The sequence below is a fragment of the Pseudonaja textilis genome, unplaced genomic scaffold (genome assembly GCF_049901715.1).
Source record: "Pseudonaja textilis isolate UNSWEBS1 unplaced genomic scaffold, rPseTex1.2 PTEXSCF20, whole genome shotgun sequence".
Taxonomy (NCBI): Eukaryota; Metazoa; Chordata; class Lepidosauria; order Squamata; family Elapidae; genus Pseudonaja; species Pseudonaja textilis.
The window spans coordinates 504,593-529,567 of record NW_028262864.1 but is presented as its reverse complement, the minus strand read 5'-3'; the positions used below and the strand labels follow the sequence as shown (position 1 = coordinate 529,567).

General features: G+C 39.0%; 1 protein-coding gene across 2 annotated transcripts in view; it reads left to right on the top strand.

Moving 5' to 3' along the window:
- The window catches only part of LOC113450976 (ubiquitin-conjugating enzyme E2 S-like), a 49,346-nt gene that overhangs the window by 9,230 nt on the left and 15,141 nt on the right, over positions 1-24,975 (top strand). The window contains exons 2-4 of one of the 2 annotated variants that reach the window (XM_087918898.1): positions 19,623-19,770; positions 20,358-20,548; positions 24,204-24,528. In XM_087918898.1, coding sequence (XP_087775024.1) covers positions 19,623-19,770; positions 20,358-20,548; positions 24,204-24,368 — 504 coding nt within the window. In that variant the 3' untranslated portion in view covers positions 24,369-24,528. Of the gene's footprint in view, positions 1-19,622; positions 19,771-20,357; positions 20,549-24,203; positions 24,529-24,975 lie in introns of those variants that run through there. The other variant, XM_026722320.2, reaches the window with a different exon arrangement.

Sequence of the window (24,975 nt, the reverse complement as noted above, 5' to 3'; positions counted from 1 at the left end):
ATTACGATAGCTATTTCATCAGACATTTTAATCATACATTGTTTCATATTTTCTAAAATTATTTCTGTTTCTAATATAACCATACTATCTTATGTACCTTTGCAGAATCCCTTTTTTCATTAAGTTTTCACCCATTATCTCTAAATAGACCCTGTTTCTCTATATTTTGCTTCTGTCCTTTATAACTTCTTTTCCTTTCTTTCTTCCCTCTCATCTTCTCCCTCCCCTTTTTACCCCCTTGTGTCTCTAGTTCTAATTCTCTCTTCTGCATTTCCCTCTTCTGTTGCTTTCTGATTTTATACTTATTTTTCACTCTATTTTGGGGGGAAGTTGTTTTTCCCAATCTTAAACTTTCCATTCTCTTTCTCCCCTTTCCTTTTTTTCCCCCATCAAGATTACTTGTTCATTAAAGATGGCTTCTTCTTTGTCGCAATCTTCTTGTTCTGCAGGCATTTCTTGTTGTTTCTCATAATTCCAAATCTCCATTTCTAAAAACTGAAATACAAAGCCAAAAGAAGCTCTCCCTTCTTGTGCATCTTCTTTGTACTTTTTAAGTTCCATTTTCAGTTCTTCTAAAAGTGGAGTCATTTTAAAAAGTTTTAAGCAACCACCTGATTGATTTTAGTCATTCAAAACAATAACCAAGAATCCAGAAATCATCAAGTAATCCAGATAGTCCCGAGTTATATCTTCTTATTTCTTTTTTGACTATCTCTTCTTGGGGTTTTTGTTGCGATATTTCAGTTAGAATGTATCTTTTGGAAGTCTTGTTGAGATTTTGCTGTAAGTTCTTTTTTAATTCCAGGCAGTCTCCTCCCTTCCAGATCCTGCCCTTTTATTCTTTTTCTCTCCTTTCCTGTTTTCAAAAGCTTTTAATTATCCAGAAATCTTTATTATCCCTTTGACTTTTTATTTTCAGCATTAAATGCCTATTGATGTCAAAGTGGATTTTTTTCCAATTTCTTGCTTAAGTCTCTTAGCTGTCAGTATAGGAAAAGGAGAAAACCAAATCATTTCCCTTTTCTCTTTCCTTCGCAGCTTAAAAATCTTAGGGAACAATGTTATTGTTTTTTAATAGTTTCAATTCCAGGGTACCTTATTTGTTGCTTTTGCTGTTTGACCCGGTCAACCAAAACTTTCTCTTCTTCCTCCTGCACATTCTTTTCCAGTTGAGTTCTTCTTTGTGGTGGCCATTTCTGACCACCGCTGCAACTGCCTTCGGGAAAGGGAGTAATGGCCAGCTGGGGAGGAGAGATGCGGCTCTCCTCAACCCTGCTGGCAGTCTCCCCCCTTTTCACCTCTACGGGGTGGCTTAGCCCCGAAACCAGCCGGCTTGGGGTGCTCCAGCGGCGAGCGTGGATCGAAGCCTTGCAGAGACGAGGTTTCGGTCTGTCGCTGAAGAAGCTCAAACCAGAAGCCCCAAGAGTCCTGTAAAGTTTTATATAGTTCTGCTGGTAGACCATCTGGACCTGGTGTTTTGCCATTCTTTTGTCCTTTAATTGCTTCTGTTTTTTTTTAATAAAACAATTTATTAATTTTAACAGTTAAAAACAGCCAACAATACATATACAAATAAATGAAAGAAAAAAAAAGAAGAAAGAAGAAAAGAAAGAAAAGAAAAGATTGAAAAGAAAGGAAAAAGAAAGAAAAAGAAAGAAGGAAAATTAAAAACATTCATATTTATTTTACAGTTTGCAAGATCTTTTTTTTTTATAGCCTTTGATTTATGTCATATATACACATATTCTATACATATATCACTATCTCATTATTATCAGTTAAAACTTTTCTCTTATGCCTTATGATATATAATTTATCTATGATTAATCCAATTATACCAACAATTCCAACTATCATAATATTGTGAAGTATCTTTGTTTTTTAGTGCCAGAGTCAGTTTGTCCATTTCTGCGCATTTTGAAATTTTATCAATAATCACTTCATCTGGTGGAATTTGATGTTGTTTCCAGTATTGTGCAAAGGCTAATCTGGCCACAGTTAATATATGTATTGTTATATATTTAGCTTTTTTGGAAATTTGTTTGTCAAAGATCCCTAGTAGGAAGGACTCTGGTTTATACTCGATCTGCTCTTTTGTAATTTCTTCCAACCAAGTTTGGATTTTCTTCCAATAATTTTGGGTTTCTGTGCATGTCCACCACATATGGAAAAAGGTTCCTTCTTTTTCTTACATTTCCAACAATACGGACTCATGTTGGGGTGCATCTTCGCTAGCCTCGAAGGAGGAAGATGCCATCTATAAAACATTTTATAAAGATTTTCCTTGTATGCTACCGATTTTGTGATCTTATTATTCCTGCCCCAAACTTTTTCCCATTCTGCTAGTGTAATACTACGTCCTACATTCCGACTCCACGCAATCATATTCCCTTTTACAATTTCTTCTTCTAATTCTGTTTCTAGTAAATAATTGTAAAATTTTGTTATGCTTTTTGTCCGGTCCTAATAAAATCTTATCTAATTGTTGAAGTTTGTTGTTAATTCCAAATTCTTTCTTATCTTGTTTGTACCTACTTTGAATCTGAAGATAAACCCATTGATCAATTTTTAGTCCCTGGTCCTGAATTTCCTGCCTCGATTTCAAATTTCCTTGTGGGTCCAATAAGTCTTTATATTTAATCATTTTAGTAATTTCCAAATTGTTTGGGTGAATCATCGCCTCCATTGTTGAAATCCATATTGGTATTTTTATGTAATGTTTTTTTCCGTATTTTCTTCCAAATTGTTAGTAGCGCGTCTCTAATTAAATGTCTATGAAAATATTTTTGACTGGTTTTCCTATATCCCATAAGAATGCGTGCCACCCCTTTGTAAATCGTGGCCTTCTAGAAATAATATTCTTTTATTAGTTAACTTCACCCAGTCCTTCAACCAAACTAATGAGGTGGCCATATGATATAACTCCCAGTTTGGGACTGCTAACCCTCCTCTGCTCTTTGTATCTTGCATTGCTTTTATATTTATTCTGGGTTTTTTCCTTGCCAAATAAATTTGAGGGTTGTTTTGTTGAGTTCTTGAAGAACTTTTTGTGTAATTTAATTGGAATCGTTTGGAATAAATATAGAAATTTGGGAGAATGTTCATTTTAATGGTGGCAATCCGGCCTAATAGTGAAATTTGAAGTTTACTCCATGATTCTAAATCTTTCTTTACCTGATGTAACAATTTGTCATAATTATTTTCTTTAAGTGACTTACAGTGTGGTGTTAGCCAAATTCCTAGATATTTCACTTTCTTTGTCACTTGTATTTCCATTGTTCCTTCTAATTCTATTTTCTGTTTTTCTGTTAAATTTTTGGTCATTAATTTAGTTTTTTTCTTATTTATTTTAAGTCCTGCTACTGCTCCAAAATTCTCCAGTTCTTTCATCAATTTTAGTCCCCTAACTATTGGTTCTTCAATAAAGAAGATCATATCGTCCGCAAATGCTTGCAATTTAAATTCCTCTTTCTTAACCGTTAATCCCTTTATATCTGGATTTTGCCTAATTCGCGTTAATAATGTTTCTAATGATAATATGAAGAGCAGTGGGGAGAGTGGGCAGCCCTGTCTCACTCCTTTTTCTATCTTTATTGGGCGGGTGTGTTCCCCGTTTATTATTATATTAGCTTGTTGTGTGTCATAGATAGTTGTTATAATATTTTCAAATTTGGTACCCAGATTCAAATTATAAATTTTTTGAATTAAAAATTGCCAATTCAGATTATCAAAAGCTTTTTCTGCATCTAAAAACATGAGTGCTACTTGTCTCTCAGGGTGGGCTTCATAAAATTCTAGTACGTCTAATACTATTCTTAGATTATTCTTTATTTGCCTAGCTGGGAGGAATCCGTTTTGATCTTCATGTATATACAAATTTAGCAGTCTTTTTAATCTGTTTGCTATAATAGAAGTAAAAATTTTATAATCAGTATTTAGAAGTGAAATCGGCCTATAATTGTTTATATATCTAGGATCTGTATCCTCCTTCAAGATCAACGAAATCAACGCCCCCCTCCATGAGTCCGGCATCCTGGCTGCTAGTAAAACGTCATTAAAAACTTCCAACATAAATGGTCCAATTTGTTCTACTATATCCTTATAGAGCTCCCCTGGGATTCCATCTGGGCCTGGAGTTTTGTTATTTTTCTGGTTATCTATTGCTGATTTCAATTCCGATTCAGTAATGTCTTTATTTAATAGTTCTGCCATTTCTTCCCCAATTACCTTATCTTTAACTTCATCTAAATAATTCCTTATTCTATCTTCACTAACCTCTTCTTTTTTGTATAAATCTTCAAAGTATTTATGAATGATTTCTTTTTCTGTTCTATTTCCTGGTATATATCTCCCTTGCTATCTATTAACTGATATATCATTCTCTTTTCTTTCTTTCTTTTTAATTTATAAGATAGCCATCTTCCTGGCTTATTGGCATGTTCAAAATAGGTTTGTCTGGTCAAATTCAAATTTGTAATCATTTTCTCTTGTTCGATTAAATTCAATTTATGTTTAGCTATATTTATCTGATTTTGCAGTTTTGTATCTTTTGGAGTATTCTGTAGTAGAGTTTCTAGCTCCTTAATTCTTTGTTGTAGATTATTTTGCTGGGAATATTTTTCTTTATTTCTCTTGGCATTATAAGAGATTGTTATACCTCTTATTACCGCCTTCATTGTATCCCATATATTTTGTTTTGTAGTTTCTCCATTATCGTTTTCTTTTATAAAAAAAAATTAATTCCTCCTTTAATTTATTGATGTATTCTTTCTCTTTTATTAATTGAGTGTTTAATGTCCACCTTTTCTTTGGTTTTGCCCTACCCTTCCATATTATCTGTATTGGGTTATGGTCTGCCCATTCATTGGGCAAAATTTCCACTTCTTTTATTTCATTTGCTATTTCCCCATTCATCCATGCCATATCTATCCGTGTCCATGTTTGGTGGGTTTTGAATAGAATGTAAACTGTTTTTCCTCAAGATGTAGTCTTCTCCATATATCTGTCAAATTAAACTCTTTCATCATTTCCCTGCAAATCTTAGGGAGCTCTTTTCCCCTTTTTATTTTTCCCGCCGTTGCTGTGGTCTTTTTGATATTCAACAATAGAATTGAAGTCCCCTATAATAAGGATGTTTTTTGTTGCAATTCAACCATTTTTCCATATAGGTGTTTAAAAACTCTTTTTGGTCCCCATTCGGGCATAAATTACTACTAAAAGAATTGGGATGTCATTGATCCAGATCTGCAAAACCAGAGTCCTTCCTTCCGAATCCGACCATATTGACTCTGCTTTTAAATCCTCTTTTACATATACTGCAATTCCTTTCTTTTTACACTCGTCTGCTGGTGTGGTAAATAACTTTCCTAATTTCGGGCATTCTAAATATTTTTCATCTTTCTTCATTATGTGCGTTTCTTGTAGGCATATTATATCAGCCTTTTGTTTGATTAATTTAGTTAATATCCTTTTTCTTTTAATCGTTGAATTTAAACCGTTTATATTTATTGATAGTAATTTTTTTTCTTCTCCCATTTATTTAGTTCTGTTTCGCTCTTTGGCGAGTAACAGCCCCTGTTTCTCTTTGTGTTTGTGCTTTTGTGGTTCCTTCTGTCGTTTGTTGCGAATGAGTGTCCTCTTGGTTCCCTACAGATCCGGTTCTATTTTTGTGTCCACCGTATTCTTCTTGAGAATTTGTCTCCAATTCCTCCCTACTACCTTGCTCCTGCGGGCCCACCATCCGTTCATAAAAGTCCTGAGCTTTTTCCTGGTGTCTATTTTAATTTTCCTCTCTTTCCACGACACTAGCATCCCTTCTGGTATAAGCCATTTGAATGTAATTCTTTTTTGGTTTAAATAAGCTGCCAGAAATTTGTAATCGTGCCTTTGTTCCCTTACTCTTCTCGGAATCTGTTTAAGAATTATAATTTCTTTTTCTTTATAAGATATTGTTTTATCTCTATAAATTTTATATATCATATCACGGATACATCTTCTGGTGAATCGTATGTGAACTTCCCTAGGGCATTTATGTCGCCTTGCGTAGTTTGTATTGACCCGCTAAACTTCATCAAACTCTTTTTGGATATCATTTCTGTCCTTTTCCAAAAGACCGGACAGTATTTCTGCCATCAAGTATTCCAGGTCCTCCTCTTTTGATTCCGCCACATTTTGAAATCTTAAGTACATTGCCGCCTTGTCCATCTCTAGGAGGACCAATGAGTCGTCCATTTCTTTACTCATGTTTTTAAAATCTTCATCCACTCTTTCTATTTCCTTTTCCGTTCGGTCAGTTCTTTTTTCTACCTCTTTTATTCTAACTTCATTTTTCTCCAAGGCCTGTTGCAGTACTCCCACTTTATCCTCTACTTTAAAGATGTCTGCCTTCATTTCTGCCTTTAATTTTCCCATCTCTTCTTTCAGTTCATTAATATCTGCTCTTGTTTCCCTGTGGTTTTTAGTCATTGTTGGCAAGGACGAGCAGAGGGGCAGAAATCCCTGCGGTTTCAGCTAACCTTTTCTTGAGTTTGGTGCGATCTTTCGGGGTGCTCGAGTCCTGGAGAGACCCGTGCCGGTGTGGGGGAAACTCTGATCGTAAGGTGGGGAAGGCAACCCCCCCTGCAACGAAGAGAAAACCCTCCAGAGCCCAACGATCAAGAATAGCCCCATGTTAATGGAGGCTCCGAAGTCCTGACTGCCACCGATGTGAAGGAAAGAGTGAGTGACAGTTTGCAAGTTCATTGGGAAAGTGAGTGATGATTAAAGTTAATGGCTGAGAAGAAATTTGGAAGATCACAGATTGACTTTAGGCTGTGATATACTGTGGGGAGCCCTAAGAGAAAGCGGCCAAAAGCAAATTTGCAAGTGAAAGTGAAGGGGCTCAGCAGACAGAAGAGAGGTGGAATAACAAAGATTTAAAGAGGAATTCAGCATTACGAAGTGACTGAAAAGATCTAGTTACCATTTGCATGTGAGCAGATCCTTTTACAACCAGAGCCAGAAAGCAGAACGAAGCTGATCGAGGAAGGGAAAAAGACAGAGCGGTGTCATAGGCAGCATTTTAGAACGCTGAGGTGGCTGCAACAAAGTATCAAAGTATCAAACTTAACTAAAAGGACACAATTTATTCAAACAATCCCTGGGAACTTGAGGATATTGCTCCACTGGAGGAGACACTTTTTCTCCACCTCTTGAAGGAAATCAGGGCAATTGAAAAAATTGGAAGCCTTTGAATGAGGGAGAACGCTGTTTAATCGGAGCTGTTACTCAGCAGCTTTTCACCTTCCATTTCTGGTGTCCTTAAAGTGAAAGCTCCCAAATTGAAAAGTGAAAACTAAAAATTATATTTTTAGAGCTTCTCTTTCTTTTCTTTACTTTCCTCTGTGCGCATATATTTACTTAAAATATTCTTCCTTCTTTCTTATTAGTTGATATCATGTTATGTTGATTTATGCTTTTTCTTTGATTTTCTCTTGATAGATCACATTATATCAGATTGTTAAATATTGGATTAATTAATTTAGTTAAGTTATTATTAACAAAGATTGCTATATTTTGTGTGGGAATATAGGGGAGATATCAAGAATATTGGGTATTGATTAATTAACAATTTTAGAGTTCTGTAGTCTAATATATTGCATTGTGTGAACATATCTAGGAATATTTAGGAATGCAACATTTTCTGTAACTAAGCTTACTTTACATTTAAGTTAAATCAGTGAAATACAGATTTATCTTATTAATTAGTTAAGAATTCAGTTATTTAGTAGATTGATAGACCTTGATTATTTCTAGTAATAGATTTAAGAACACTGAATGCCAATTTGGAACAATATACTTAGCATTGTACAACAACAAAAACAAATTTTACAGGAAATGACTTCTACAACTACTACAGCATTGAAAACTGGCAGGAAGGTCAACCCCACAATAACAACTACTTTAGCAACAACTTCACCCATGGCGCAAAAAACAATAGAGGAAACACTACCAATAGAGAAGCAAACTAGCATCTCGAATGCCAGCATTCATGCAGTGTTTCTAACTTTACAGGATTTGATTGCTTCTGTTAATTCCATCATTGTTCTTCTAATGTTGCTGTAATTGTTTCTGGTACTATAGGTAGGTCTACGTTTTCTAAATATCATTTTATTTTATTCTTCTGAAATTACCTCTTGATCATATTGTCAGGATTCTGGCAGTTGTCCTAATTAAATCATGACACATGTAGTTTTTCATAGTAATTTTGGATTATTTTCTTTTTATTGTCATTTCAATAATAAAGAGTCCATCTGTTAGTTGATGAATCAATTTCTTTCTCCTTTTTCAATCTATATGCTAACCATCTTCCTGGCTTATTTGCATTTTCAAAAAAGTTTTGTTTGGATCTTTTAATTTTTTGTGCTAGCTCTTTATCTATTAAATTCAACTCATGTTTTTTTTAAGTCCATTTGATTTTTTATATTATTTTTTGTGGGTTATTTTGTAATTCCATCTCTAACCTTTTGTATTCCTCTTCCAGTTTCTTTTGAGCTTGTCTCTTCTTTTTATTTCTCTTTCCCACATATGTTATGGTTAGTCCTTTAAGCCTTTGTTGTATCCCATACATTTTGCAATGAAGTTTCTTCTATCTTCTTCCAGTGGCTGTCCCAGCTTCGGAGCTGCTCGCAATGGCCGCCTTCCCCAGCTGTCAGTTTAGAGAGCCTTCTCCGGATTGATCAGGGAGTTTGCGGGCTCCCTGAGATCAACTGAGTGTGCTCCCCTTGATTATCGCCCCTCTGAGGCGATTTAGGTCCAATTGGATCACCCGGCAGCCAGGATAACGACCCCCTCGGAGCTTCCCGAGAGGCACATGTCACCGTAACGTCAGCCCCGCCTTTAATGACTGCCACAAGAAGTCATAAAATCATCTGAGTTATGACCATGATGGGCAGGTTCCATTACAGTTGTAACTTGAAGACTGACTGTAGTACAGCAGTTCCACAATGTTTAGATGGCAGAGAATCCTCAAGGTATAAGGGATGCCCCCACCTGCTCCTCATACCATGGTTGGACACACTGCTCTAGAGCAAATCTACCATCAGTCTACATACAACTGATGAGCCAATGGGCAGATCACATCATCCTTATGCCAAATTATGGCATACCCAAGCAACTCCTTTTTGAGGAACTCTCTTGCTCACCTGGAGGGCTGGAGGAAAGTTACAAAGATACAATAAAGGTCGCCCTGAAGTTGCCTGACATAGACCCAACCACCCAGGAACACCCATCCATAATGGCTGTCAAGCTTACGAAATGAAGTGCACTTTGGAAGCACAACATAACATGAGCTGCCCAGGTCTAGAGCCACCAGTGCAAACAACTACAGTATCTACACCTGTTTGCCCAACATGTGCCAGGACATTGTGCCCTGTTATCTTTGGACACACCATACTTAATGTGATTAATGGTGTTGAAGTCTTTATTGATGACAATGCACAAACAATTGAACACTAACCATGAACTGGCTTTCTTTCACTAACCTATTTTTTAGGAGAATAATGTTACAATGATTATTACTATTAATTAATGTTCCTACTGCTTTATTATTTACAGTTGGTCCTCGACTTACAACAGTTCATTCAGTGACTGAAGTTACAACAGCATTGAAAAAAGATGATTTATGACCATTTTTCACACGACCATTGTAGCATCCCCATGGTCATGTGATCAAAATTCAGATGCTTGGCAACTGACCCACATTTACAACAGTTGCAGTGTCCCAGGGTCATGTGATCACCTTTTGTGACCTTCTGACAAGCAAAGTCAATGGGGAATCCAGATTCACTTAATGCAACCTTGAGCCGTGGCGGCGTAGTGGTTAGAGTGCAGTACTGCACTCAAGGTTGACTCAGCCTTCCATCCTTCTGAGGTGGGTAAAATGAGGATCCAGATTGTTGGGGGCAATATGCTGACTTTGTAAACCGTTTAGAGAGGGACTATAAAGCGGTATATAAGTCTAATTGCCATTGCTACTAACTTAACAACTATTTAATTCATTTAACTGCTGTAGCAAGTTCATCTTGTGCAACACTGAAGCTGGCATGGCCAAGCTTTCTGTGAAAGAGATGAATGCATGAATCATGTGCCACATTTCCAAATGTTCGAGCACATTGAACCTTTTGTCCCTGCAACACATAAAGATTATCCTGTTTTATGTCCTGTGCACATGCACTCCCATTTCTTTTTATGAGACCTCTCCCATCTACAAATGTGGTCTCAAACCCTTGTTTGTCAAGACTGGAGGCACTCAGTAAATTGTGCTCCATTTCAGGCACATATAATATAAAACTTTTCCTCCAGGCGTGGAATCAGCACACTGCCTTTTCCTATGACTTTAGCCTTCTGGCCATTTGCTAAAGCTACTGTGCATCTCCTCCAGCTGGGTCCAATCGGAAAAACAGCTTAGAATTATTAACGAATAATTGATAATTGTTTGACTAGCCCCACTATCTATTAAACATTTGTCTCTGCTATTACAATAGCTAACTTTTGCAACAGCAGCTTGTCCATTTATTGGTTTACTTGTAAACAGTCTTTCTTTAAATGAGTTTTATCTCCACAGATAAAACATCTCTGTTTTTCCTGTTCTTTCTTCTTGGGAATTCTTTGCTGAGATGTAATCCGATCTCTTCTGTTGCTCTGTTCTCTGCAGACATCCAGTCTGTTGCTTTGCTCTCTCTGCTCCTTGGACCCCCACCTCAGGAATTTCTCCTCATGGTTTCTTCTAAAATGGCGTTTTTGTTCTTCAGAAATCAAACAGGCTTTAAGGGCTTCCATATGTATTTCCTGTTCTGCTTTACATTCAAAAACTGCTGAAACTATGTCCCACGTTTTATCAAGACTATTTAATACCAACAGCACCTTCTGAGATTCAGGAATCTGCATTCCATGCTGTTCTAATTCACCAGTGTCTGCATGTGCAGTAAATGCTTTTCTACGCTCTCTTGTGGTGGCAGCAGGGCTCTGTACAATTGTCTCAATAATTGCACAATATTACATGCTGGCGTACTCACATGCACACTTTTCAATTTCAGCCAAACCTCCTTTGCAGTTTTTAAATCAGCTACATTTAAGAATTGTTCATCTTCCAAACTTAAAATGATGTAAGCCAGTGCCTTATCATGTTTGAAGAATAGAAAGGGGAAGATTTATTGGATGTGATGTTGCTGGCCGAAACCTTACAGAAAACTAAGCAAGAGGTTCAAATTTTGTTGCAAAAGCTCTCAAAGGGTCACACCTCCAATATACATGACATGAACATAGCTAAATAAGTAAATACAAAATTATGTATTTCCACATATATGACACAGAGAAGCAACACAGTTTAGTTCAGATGTATACATGTGCATGGTGAGAAAAATGAATCTTGTGAGTTTACCAGACATATGGCATAGGGAACAAAGCTGTTACATAATCTGGTTGTCCTGCTAGAAATACTTCAAAACCTCCTTCCAGAGGGGAGCAGCAGAAATTAACCATAAAGTGGGTGTGTGGAGTCTCTACCAATGCTTCGTGCTCTAAGCGCATAGCACTTATCCTCAATATCCAGGATCCTCAATTACAGGAAGTGAGCTTCCTATAATCTCTGCTGTTCTTACCACTCTCTGTATGGACTTTCTTTCCGAGGCACTGCTGCCACTAAACCAAACAGTGATGCAGTTTGTTAAAACACTTTCAATTGTGCCTCTGTAAAAAGTGGCCAGGACAGAAGGTGCTTTCCTCATCCAACGCAGGAAATGCAGACACTGGTTTGCACGTTTCACTAAGGATGATGTGTGGAGAGACCAGTTCAGATTGTTAGTTATCTGCATCTCTAGATACTTAATACTGTTGACCACCTCTACAGCTGCATCACTGGTTGCCAAGCACCCAACGTGTGAACATGTGACAGCGGGAGGGGTAGCCATCAGAACATTTAATCTGGGTCATAAGTAGCCCTGGAGAGGCCCGTCATAACTTCAAATGATCACTAAGTGACCAATCATGAATGGAGAACCACCTGTATCAGGCATATTGGTGCTGAGTGTTGATAGGGAAAAGTGCATATTGGAAATGGATGTCCCATATTTCATGAGTTATTTGGAACTACCAGATGGAAAACACAAATAAACTGGAGAAATGGCCATGTATGTTGCTGCTTGGGTGGTGTGCATCAGGGTTTCAAGAGTGAAGCATTCTGATTCTTAATCCAAAATGACAAACGTGTAGGAAGTGTCGTTTTTCCTAACATACTTAAAGAGATATAACTCTGGGATAAGATGAGAAAGGGTTTTCTGATTGGGAGGCGATGATGTTGAAATGGAGCTACTGAACCCTCCCTCTGTCCCTCTCTGTCTCCCTCTACTTCCCCCCCTCATTTTTCTGCACCTCTTTTTTTTCTGCTTCCATTTTCTTGCATTCGCAGTAGACAGCTGTTGTTGAGAGTTTTTTTTTTAAAAAAACAGATTAACAGAGTTGGAAGGGACCTTGTAGGTTATCTAGTCCAACCCCTCCACCCAAGCAGGAGACCATACATACACCATTTCTGACAAATGGCAGTCCAATCTGTTCTTGAAAGCCTCCAGTGATAAAGATCCCACAACTTCCGAGGGCAAGCGGTTCCATTGGTTGATTGTTCTTACTGTCAGAAAATTTATCTTTATTTCTAGGTTGAATCTTTCCTTGTACTCTTAACAGAGATTTCAACAGTCGATTTCTGAATTTAGTCTGTAAGGTTGCAGGCTGCAAGTAGTCCCAGGTATCTGTTCTAATAAGTGAGTAGAATAGAGATGTTATTTGATTGAAACAGGTTCTGCCTTCTCCCATCTAGAGGTGGAGGCTCTTGAATCTTCATGTTTTTCCTTTTTGTTCCTGAGTCAGCTGTAACTCCTTCAAAAGCGATGGACAAATCCACATCCTAAAGAATTATCCTTAAAGGGTGCATATGAATAAAGATAAAAATAAAACATTTACTTGAAAAGATATTTTAAAAGTATTATTTGATCATTTAGATCAGGAGTGTCAAACTCGGTTTCATGGAGAGAGCCACATCAGGGTTGTGTTTGACCTTGGAGGGACAGGGTGGGCGTGGCCATGACATGAGATTCATGTTGGGGGGCACCTGTGATGGCCAAGTGCTAAGGTAGGACTTCCCTGAGACCCACCCTCATTATAATCTTCCCTTTTCTTCTTTTTCCTTCCCTCTTCATTCACCCTTCTTCCTTCCGCTCTTTTCTTATTTTTCCTTCCTTGTTCTCTTCCCATCTTTCCTTTCCTCTTGTCTGTCTTCTTTCCTTTTCTCCTTTCCTGTCCCTTCTTGCATGCTCAAATGCAAAAGGGGAAACAGTTCTCATTTTGTTGTCCGGTGTGCTGGACGGAGAATCCAATGCCTCTTCTTTGCTTGGGGACTGAATCAATCAGATCTTTAGTCATGCCTCCTCCATCTGAGCATGCCAAGTTTTGATTCAGTCTTCAAGTGAAGGAGATGCATGTGAGAGGTGCTGGTGTACAGGAAGTTAGAGATTCATTGAGAACTTCGAAAAACAGTAAGATCGAACCCGGGGAAGAGCCTTTTGCACGCCTAGAAGTTTTTGTGCTGGGAAGTGAAAAACAGCCAATAGTGCTCTACGGAGGGCTCCCAAAGGACCACCGCAGCCATTTAAAATGTGGCTGGCAGTAACGGCTTGAAACTGATTACAGGAAGTCAATATACTGCTGATTGGCGCACCTTCAATAGTGGCCACAATGCAGCAATTTAAAAGGCAATTCAGCCATAGACTATCTCCCTGGGCAGCCCAACCTGCAGGCGGAGGCAAATTAGCCCCAGCAAAGAGATTAAAGGCTAGCTTGCTGGCTTAGTCAGAAACAGTAGCCTTTCACAGCCCCAGAATCACGGTCCAGCTGCAGCTTGGACATATTTAAATCAGCAGGAAAAAAAAGAGGAAGGAAAGCCGCGACAGCAGGGGTCCTTTGTGACCAAGCCTGTCCTGATCAGAGGGGCATAAGATAAAATGGCTGACCTTGTGGATGCAACCGGGACAAAGGAGGAGTATTAGGGGACTCCTGAACTCTCCCCAGACCAGGCTAAGGGCTCCAAGGGATCAAAGTCTCTCACTAGAGGAGCTGCAGCAAAGCTGAAGGCAAAAGCCATTTCCTCAAGGAGAGCAACAAAGGCTGATGAGGAAGATGCTTGGAGGCGCCATAAGGCTATTAGCAAAAGAATGGCCAGGACGGAAAGAGGCAGAGGAAAAAGAGGGGGACGGCTCCCCTGGAGAGAGGGGGCTTGGAATCTCCCATGCTTTGCCAGCTAAGCAGCTAAATCAGCCAATAGAGCTGGAGCAGCAAATTCCTTGCTGTCAAGACAGACCACTAGATGGCATCGGAGGACAGCTTCATCAGCCTTCCCTTTATTCAGAAGGCAATGATGGTAATACAGGAAAGAGCCATGCAACCAGATATCCAGTGGGAGTTGATGGCAAAAAGGATGAGAATGGGCCCAGAGGCCACATTTACACCCGCAGCAGCTGGGTTACACACAAGGGAAAGTCAAGAACCGGAGTTGATGGACCAGATGAAGAATCTGATCTCAACATTGTCATAGGCCATCAATACAGGCCATCTGCAATGGCATCTAACGCCCCCACTGGCACAGGAAATCCCTAGTAGTCAAGACCACTTCAGGTCATCACAGCAGTGAGGAGAGCTGGCAGCATCCCAAAGTGCACATTCAAACTTCTCTTCCACGCAAAGCGAGGCAACAGCCTCGGGAAGAAGATCAAAGGGATTCAGACCTTTCGGAGGATGAAGGGAAGAATCCTGAACCTCCAGCTTTTGCAGGACTCTTTTGACCGCCCTATTTAATTCATTGCTGTTTAAGGCCAAGGCAGCAACAAATTTGGGGGCTGACCCTACTGCAGCCGAAGCAGCTACAAACCTGCCAGGCCCAGGGGAGCTTCTGTTTCCGAAACCTACCAAGGAGATCCCCCACAACTGATTTCTTCCAAAATGTAATTCATGGAAAATGGAACAAACGGACTTCCGGTTGTCGGCTTCGGTGACAGCAGGGATTCGCCTTCTCTGCGATCCCTGCTGTGCTAGCCGCTTTGGTGCCTCCGATCCTGACGGATTTGGAGGCTAAGGCTGCCCTGTTGGGGCAGCTGAAGATAGGGGATCCGGATGGGGGTGAGGGGCGTCGCAACCCCCCAGCCGGCAATAACCCCCTTCTCTCAAGACGGTGCAGCGGTGGTCTTTTATGGCCACCATAAAGAAGCCGGCAATTGGATAAAGAATGCGCAGGAGGGAGAAGGAGTTTTAAAACGAAAGTCTTTTCTTGGTCGAACTGGGACCTTAAGGATATATTTAACACCTGGGAAAGTAATGACTTGGAAGCTATAATGTTCCCGATTGATGTTTTCAGCTGCGAAGAAAAGTGACGAAAAGGGGAAGTCACTCTCCCTCCCTTATGGAATTAACAAATGGACAAGGGAAACCAGCCTTTTGATAGAAGGTAAAACCTAAACTCCTTTGTTATAAGTGGGAAGGGAGAGGCTTGGGAAAACAAATTTTTACTCTAAGACTTTGCTGGAGGAGATGCCTTGAAGATAAAGAGAATAGAAATTAATTCTAAGAAAGACTTAAAGCACAGATTGGACGTTTTTTTTTTTTTTCCCTAATTTGACTTCACCCCTAGAAGAGAAATTGTAAAAAGAAGAAGCTTGTACTCTGCCTGGACTGTTTGATGACTGTGGGACTTTGGGACTTTTGGGAACGGTTTTAAGTTTGGAAATAACTGATTGGTTTAAGAAGAGGATACAGAAAGAGAAGAAGAAACAGTTTAAAATGGCTCTATCTCTTGATGAACTAAAAAAACAATATTTAAAAATAAAGAAGGCAAAGATGTTATGGGAGAAGCCCTTTGTTTCCTAGATATGGCGCTTGTCATGTGTCAGCAAATTAAACAACAGCTGGAAGAAGCCGAGGAAGAAGAAGGCATTTTTAATGAACTAAACAGTGTGACTAAGAAAGAAAGGAGAAAGAGAGGAGCGAAAAGGAAGGACTTAAGAAATAAAAAAATGTTTATGAAAGAGAAAAAGAAGATGCAAAAACAACAGAATGCTAGAAAGCAAAAGGAAAGAGGAATGCAACAGAAAGGGGAAATCAAGAAGGCAGAGGTTTGGAGAGGAGGGGTAAAAAGTTTAGGCGGGCTAAGAAGGAAAGGGAAAAGGGGAAAAAAGTTACAAAGGTATAAGACAAGATGGAGAAAAGGAAATTTTTTTCAGGGATAATGGGTAATATATGGGATTTTTTTTTTAAAAGGGGATTCTGCAAAGTACACATGAGTATTGTAATAGTGGTATTTGTATTATAAGTAGATAATCAGAACTTTTAAAGATCTAATAAAAGACTAAAATATCAAGGTATAACTTTAAAAGGTTTAATAATGAATGATAATAAGTTTTAATAAAATACTAAAGGGAATGTTTAAAATATTAGTTTGAATATAGAGTTTAATGGATTAATGTGTTGATTGTCATGGATTTATTATTGTAGTATTGGTTTTTGAAATAGTAGAATGTACTAAGCAGAATCTGATTGGGATTTAGGTGTTATTTTAAATTTTAACTTAGGGGAATGATAGAAAGGCATCATACTCCGATTAGTGATTCCAGGGGAAACTATTCTCTCTTAAATTGGAAATGAGACAGATGTAAATGGAGAAATGGACAAAAGATATAAAAATATTTTTTTAAAAAAGCAAGATTAAATATATAAAACAGAATTAAGATGAGGCAAAAGTGGAGAGGAGTTATATAATAGATATAGAATGGTAAATAAGATGGGTAATGGTATATAAGAAGACCGTGAATTCAATTGAGTCCATACAAAAAGAGGTAATCTGGGGCCAAGTTACTTTCTAGAAGAAAGTTTTTATGTTTTTATGTCTATGTTTTATGTGTGTGTGTTTAGTTAAGAATTAAATAATAAAATCTCGGAGGAAGACTAGATGAGAATAATTATAAACAAGCCAGAGGAAAATATAAAGTTGATGACTGGATAGCAGATAAATCAGAAAGGAAATATGATTGAATAATGATTAAAGAGAAACAATGTGGAATTTGGTAAAGGGAATTTACGTGTTTATATGGAAATGGGATAAATTATAAGTACGTGATATAAAGCAATATGTTACCTGCCTTGTAAGGATATACAATGGAAAGAGGTTTTATGTTTTTAATGTTTAATGATGTTTTGTTTTGTTTGTTTGTTTGTAAAATCAATAAAACTTGTTTAAAAAAGAAAAAGAAAATGGAACAAACAAGTGGTGTTTACAACACCAGGCGGTAATGACAAGAGATTCTATAATGTGGCCCCAGACCTCTCTGAAGAGCTTCAGTCACCAATGATAGATGAACCGGTGACAGCTTTAACTTCCTCCTCTATATTAGCCAATGATGGGGATCACTCTCTGAAAACAGAAGATAGGAAGGCAGAACTGACACTTCACAAGACTCATCAGACGTCTGCCTGGGCGATCAAATCATCCACGGCCACATGCTTTTTCAATAGGGCCACACTGGTCTGGCTATGTCAGATGCCAGAGAGAGTTACCCCAGGGACGTCCATGCCCAGCAGGATTTCAGCAAAGTGATAGCTGCTGTAGAATTATCAGCAGATGCCACTATGAATGCTACCAGGCTCGCCTCTAAGGCTATGGCCACGTCTGTAGGGGCCCAACGAATTCTGTGGCTTCATCACTGACAGGGGGACATGAGGTCTAAGTGGAAGTTAGCCTCAGCTGCTTACGAGGGCAGTAAACTATTTGGAGTTTGTCAGATCTCAAGGGACAAGACAAAGAGAAGCCTCATGGAGGCAGCAGTGCAACACCTACTGGAAATTCAAGCCATTCAGCCGGTCCCTCAGGATGAGCAAGGACAGGGGTTCTATTCTATCCTGTTCGTAGTCCCAAAGTCTTCGGTGGGATGGAGAGCAATTCCGGACCTAAAAAGATTGAACAAACATCTAATATAGAAAAGATTCAAATGCAGTCCCTCCAGTCTATACTAGGGAGTATTTGGGAGGGCGACTTCCTGACCTCTATAAACCTTATGGAGGCCTATCTATACATTCCTATTCTACCAGCCCATTGGAAATTTCTATGGTTTTAGTATGCCGGACAGCATTTCCAATACAAAGCTTTACCATTCGGGCTATCCTCAGCTCCCAGAACCTTCACCAAGGTACTGGCAGCGGTGGCGGCGCATCTCTGAGAGATCCCAGTACACATCCAATGTTACCTGGACAACATATTGATACAGTCTTCATGGCAGAGTGGGGCAGCAGAGGACCTATGGATAACTATTCGGACTTTGCAGGAACACGGGTTCTCTGTGAATTTCGATGAATCATCTGTCCCCAACCAATTAACTGCTACACTTGGGTGCAATCATAGATACCAGGTCATGCAAGCTTTACCTGTCACAAGAGTGACAAGATAGTATCGGTCCTGACGGGTGAAATTCAGACAGCCCGGACAGCAACACTAGCTCTACTGTCACAGCTCCTGGGGGAGATGGTGTCCTGCATAGCAATTGTACCGTGGGCACGCCTTCACGCAAGGGCTCTACAGTGGTTTCTTCTACCATACCTCAGAAACAATATCAATTGGCTAGAAATCAGAGTAGCTCATCTAGCTCTAAAGAGATTCCAGGAAAGTATTTCGGGACACCACATACTTATTCTGATGGACAATGTGGCCACCAAGGCACATATCAACTGGCAAGGAGGAACCTACTCCAGAGCACTCATGCAGGAGGCGAGTCAATTAGGATTCTGGGTAGAGAGACACCTGCTCTCCATCAGAGGGGAACACATTTCAGGGGTAACGAATGTGCAGGCAGACTAGCTCAGCAGAACCACAGTTGACCACTCAGAGTGACGACTACACCTGGACCTGTTCAGAGAGCTGTCAAGGAAGTTTGGCTGTCCGATCCTGGACTGCTTCCCCATCAAACACCCAGTTACCCAGGTTCTATACCAGGTTCCCAGCAATGGAAGCGGAGGGAGTCAATGCCTTCTGCAGCCCATGGGCCCGGGGACTGCGATATGCCTTTCCCGCACTTCCACTGATACTGAGAGTTGTAAAAAAAATGTCAGAGGAGAGGGCCGCGATGGCCTCTTGCAGCCCTCTGCCAGTGAAAGCAGCTCGGAGGCTCACACACACACCTGTGCCCCTTTTTTGCTGGCAAAGGCACCATGGGCCAGATCTAAGCACCCCATGGACCGGATCCGGCCCGCGGGCCTTGAGTTTGACACCCCTGATTTTGATCAAACAGCCTTATACATTTGAATGATTAAAATGTAGATTTTTTAAAAAAATCTGTACAAGCTTTGCTTTCATAAGTATTCTTTGAAGAAGACATTGCAGGCCCAAACCTATTAAGTCCAGAGTAAAGATGTTACAGTGTCATGGAAAGTTGTCTTCCTTTTGGGTGTGTTTTGGTGAGTGCTGTCTGGAGCATTTTGACCCTTGCTGCATTGAGTAAGATATTATTTTTAGGTGAGAGTCACATTCTTTTATTTTCCCATTTCTCTCAATACTTCAGAATTCCAATGTTGAAAACCTGCCTCCACATGTGATCCGGCTGGTCTACAAGGAAGTCTCCGCTCTAACATCAGATCCACCTGAGGGCATCAAGGTGTTTCCCAATGAGGAGGACATTACAGATGTGCAGGTCACCATTGAAGGACCTGGTAAGAGAGGGTTACTTGAAAGAGGGTTCATCTTTGGGGATTTTTTTTAAGGGTTGCATCTCAAGATTGAACTATAGTGATTATGCTGCTCTATTCAGAGAATCATACCGGAGAAGGCAGCCCATCTTGAATTATTGGTCAATAGGAAGGAAAAAGTTGGATGTTGGAAATGTGAGCCTTACTCAAGAAGATATTCATCATACAGATAATCCTTCAGTTTATGACTGTAATGGAGCCTGGCCGGTGTGGTTGTAACTTATGTTGGTTGTAAAGAGTCAGTCAAAGCAAACGTGATTTTACTTCCTTTTTTCTGGCAGCCATTAAATGAATCTGTTGTAACTACGTGAACACCACAGTCATTAAGTTGGTTTTGCTGAAAATTGGAAATAAGTGCTGGTTTTTGGCAAAACTGCTGTAAAAGATGTTAATGTGATCCCAGGAGATGGTCTGGTTGCCAAACTCCCAAAGTATAGTCGTGACCAGGGGGAGCAGCCATTGGAACTTCAAAGCTGGGTCATAAGTACCCCCTAGGTAGGTTCATCGGAACTGCTCGTAAGTCAAGACCTCTCTTTTTCTTCCCTTTGTAGAAGGTACTCCTTACTCTGGTGGCCTCTTCCGCATGAAGCTGATTCTCGGCAAAGACTTCCCTGCCAGTCCACCAAAAGGCTACTTTCTGACCAAAATCTTCCACCCCAATGTGGGTGCCAATGGGGAGATCTGTGTCAACGTCCTCAAGAAAGACTGGAAAGCAGAACTTGGCATCCGACATGTCCTGCTGGTAGGTAGTGTTTTTAACTGGGTAGATCCCAGGATGGCAGATAGCGGACTCCAAAGAGGTTATTTTATTCTTAGGCATGTGTAGAAACACATAGGACTATGTATACATGTAGTCCTCAACTTACTATCATAGTATCCCCAAACTGCCTCTCAGTGTACCAGCAATTTTTTACAGAAAAATTTCAGAGTATCTGTCTGTGTATCTGTCTACTCAGAACAAAGTGGATCGTGCAGCAAGACAGTGACCCAAAAGCATGTAGACTCATATAGTCAGAGATGTATAAAGATGTATAAAGTTAATAGTTTGGAAAGCCTTGGCCTTATTTGTTTGTTTATTTAAACAATTTGTATGGCTAGCCATCTCATACATGATTCTGGGTGGGTAACAATTAAAATCAATGGAAACAAAGCAAATTTATTTATTAGAAAAATTATGTTGCCGGCTATTCACACTTGGCGGCTCAAGGTGTCCTACAGGGATATAAATAAAAACATCATATATAAAAAAATAAAAATAATATAATAGCCCCTCACCGTGGCGACAATACATCACACAAGCCATTTAATGGGCTTCATCCCACTCTGGGTTCCCCATGCCTGCTGGCTGAACCAGGTCTTCAGTGCCTTCCAGAAGAGTGTTAAGAGTGGGAGCCATTCTAATCTCTGGGGGAATGATGTTCCAGAGAGAGGGAGCCAACCTGGAGAAGGCCTTTCTTCTGGGTCCCACCAGGTGTATCTCCCTAGGGGATGGGACCCGCAACATTCCTTGCCTCTCCACTCTGGTGGGCAGGTAGATGTGACTGGCACAAGTTAGCAATCAATGATTAAAATACATAAATAATCCTATAGAAATGTGGAAGGATCTGAAGCATGGAGTTCATCTGAAGAAGCCCACAAACAAATCTGAAGTGTTCTGTAAGGAGGAATGGGCTAAAATTCCTCCAAACACATGTACAGAGGACCAATTGACAGTGATTGAAAAGATTTACTGTATTTTTCAGAGTATAAGATGCACTTTTTCCATCCCCAAAAGTGGGTGGAAATGGCTAGCAAATGTTGACAAAGGTTTTTGCAGACAGTGGCACCATCTCATGGTCCCAAGCCATGTTTCAATTTCAACTCCGGGATTTTAGAATCAAAAACTCAGGGCTTGGAAAGGTGTGCTGGAAGAAGCAGGATAAAAGTTGGACAAGGACAAAACACGGCTTTTTTAATCCCTTCTCGTGCTGCACACTGGCAGCAGGAAAAATGAGGAATTAAGCTTTGCGAGCTGTGTTGGCTATTCTTAATGGAGTTCACCAATAACTATTTATTTTCCTTTATTTATTACATTTGTATACCACTGAATCTCCAGGGACACCTGGCAGTTTACAAATGACTTGCAAATTTATCGTTGATTATTTGTTTTTGTTTTTTATAAATTTTATTTGAGTTTTCACAAAGAGAAAAAAAAATACAAATAAAACATCTTTTTTGAAAGTAGCGTAACCCCAGGTTACATTTCTTCGTACAGACACAAATTCAGGTTCATGCTCATTTTTATATTCTATTCCATATCTTATTACTATTTTACATTTTCTGCATAGCTTCTCCCCTCTTTTAATTTTCTCAATTTTATTTTAATGATCTCATCTCAATTCAAATCATTGTATTTATATTTTTTGTCTGTCCTGTTTCAATTATCTATTATCTTTTCTCATTAAACAAATTTTCTCCTGTAGTTACTGATTGGAGTATGACGCCTTTATATCTTTTCCCTAAAGTTGTAACATTCAATATAATACATAACTTCCATTCGGATTCTGCTTGGTACATTCTTAAAATACACACTGTATTCTTAAAAAAAGAAAAAATTATAAATGTATATAATTAAAACAACATTCCATTCCAATTCAATTCTATCATTAATATTAATATTCATTAAAGTCTTAACATCTTTAACATTACTTTTCAATTAAATATCATACTTCTATGGGAACAATTATAAGATTTCCATAGTTAATTCCCCCCTCTTCACTTATATTTTATAAAACATCATTTGTGTAGCTTTTTAAGTGTTTAATTAAATGCAAACATATCTACAAATTAACAAAGCTCAGAAGCACCATTTTGAAATGTTTTAAGACCACTTATACTCCTCTTCATTCCTAAAGGCAAAACTGCACCAGACCAGCATAGAGATTAACCAGAACACATCTTATAAATTAATCCAATAATACAAAGTCTCTTAACTAAAATGCTTTCCACATGCAACCCCGTCCTTCTTTTTTATTTCTTCCACATAGCTGTGTGTAAATACTGAACAGCCATTCTCTGCTTTTTTCATCTGGAAACTAAGTGAGCAAAACAGAATATAATTTCTGCCTCCCAAAGCTCCCTAACTAAAGAGGCCGTTTTGCTATACATTTTTTGAAAAAAAATTAAAAATATAGGTAGTCCTTGACTTACAACCACAATTGAGCCCCAAATTTCTGTTACTAGGCGAGATAGTTAAGTGAATTCTGCCCCATTTTATGTCAATTCTTGCCACAGTTGTTAAGTGAAACACTGCAGTGTGTAGTAACATTAAGTAACATGTTAGTAACATGTTAAGTGAATCTGGCTTCCTCACTGACTTTGCTTGTCAGAAGGTTGCAAAAGGGATCGCATGATCCCAGATACTGCAACTATCATAAACATGAGTCAGTTGCCAAGCATCTGAATTTTGATCACGTGACCGTGGGAAATAATGCAATGGTTGTAAGTGTGAAAAACGGCCATAAGTCATTTTTTCAATGCTCTTGTAAGTTTGAGGGGGGGGGTCACTAAATGAACTAGTGCAACTCAAGGACTAGGTGTATAGTTTGGGGATTTTTTTTCCTCAATAGCTCATTCCAAATCTTTTCATGACCTATTTTGAAGAAAGTCACACATATGCACATTAAATATTCTAAAATCCCGGAGCTGAAACTGAAACATGGCTTGGGACCATGAGATGGTACCACTGTCTGCAAAAAGGGAATGTATGACCACCGAAGGCTTGGATTCGAATTTCAGGGTTGGAAACAGTGTTGTAGAAGTCATCATGCTTCTCACACTTGAATAAGGCAAGAGTTTGAAACCAGTCAGCCCACCCCTGCTTTGAACGGTCACTAAATGAACTGTTGTAAGTCAAGGACTACTTGTACCAAAGTACCACTGTACTTGTTTTGTGATTTCATCTTCATTCCTTCTGTATCACTAAACCAATTCAGTGTACCTCATTCTTACAGATCACTCACTTTTGTATTCAGTCCTCATCCATTCTTGACACTATCTCTTGATCAATCACACACACACACACACACACACTCTCCCATTGCATCCAACTTTTATGTTTGTGCACTTCCATACAATAAAGGCAGAAATGCTCTTGAGGCTATCATTTTCAGTTCTTTCACCAAATCTTCCTTCCTGGCAACTGGGCAGATACTATCCACTATTTTACTACCAGTGTTCACAAACCTTCACATTTCTCCAACCATTTCCTCATCTTCAGTAAACACTATACCAAACTAGGCAAATTCACCTGCTTGCTCATGGGTTTTTTTTTAACCATTTAAGAATAACCTGCAATAATTTGCCTCATTTTTCTTATCAAACATAACTGTCTTGGTTTTTGATGCATTGATTTTCAGATCAGACTCCTTGGTGTGCTATACGGCTTTCTAGCCTTTGCTGCAGATCAATCATTCTTAGCCACCCAGGTGGCCTTGTCTGCCTACAAAAGTGCACGTACTTCCACGTCCCCAACCAGTATGCTTCAAAATGTTGCCGTAAGCATTCCTTGTGTATTCATTTAGAAGTACATTGGGAACTAGCTTTATTGCAGTCACAATGATTTGCAGAAAGAGAAAATTGCATGTCTCCTGCCCTGTACAGGTAGTTCTCAGGTAGCTTGCAACAGTTCATTTAGTGACCACTCAAAACTATAGCAGCACTGAAAAAAGTGACTTATGACTGTTTTTCACACTTAATGACCACTGTAGATACATGATCAAAATTTGAATGCTTGGCAACTGACTCCCGGGGTCAGGTGATCACTTTTTGCAACCTTCTGACAAGGTCAATGGGGAAGCCAGATTCACTTAACGACCATGTTACTAACTTAACAGCTATAGTGATTCACTTAACTGTGTCAAGAAAGGTCAAATAAAATGGGGCAAAATTCACTTAACAACTGTCTCGCTTAGCAAGACAATTTTTGGACTCAACTATGGTATAAAAAGCTGTATTTTTTTAAAAATTTTTTTATTGTTTTTTGACATACAAACAAACAGACAAAACATAAAAACATCAGCTCCCCCATATTTATATACAAACAGTGAGTCGGTTGGTTCATCAGTTTTGTGCACTCCTCTCATAGTCACAATTACAATTAACTTGTATAATAACTCTTATTGTCAATAC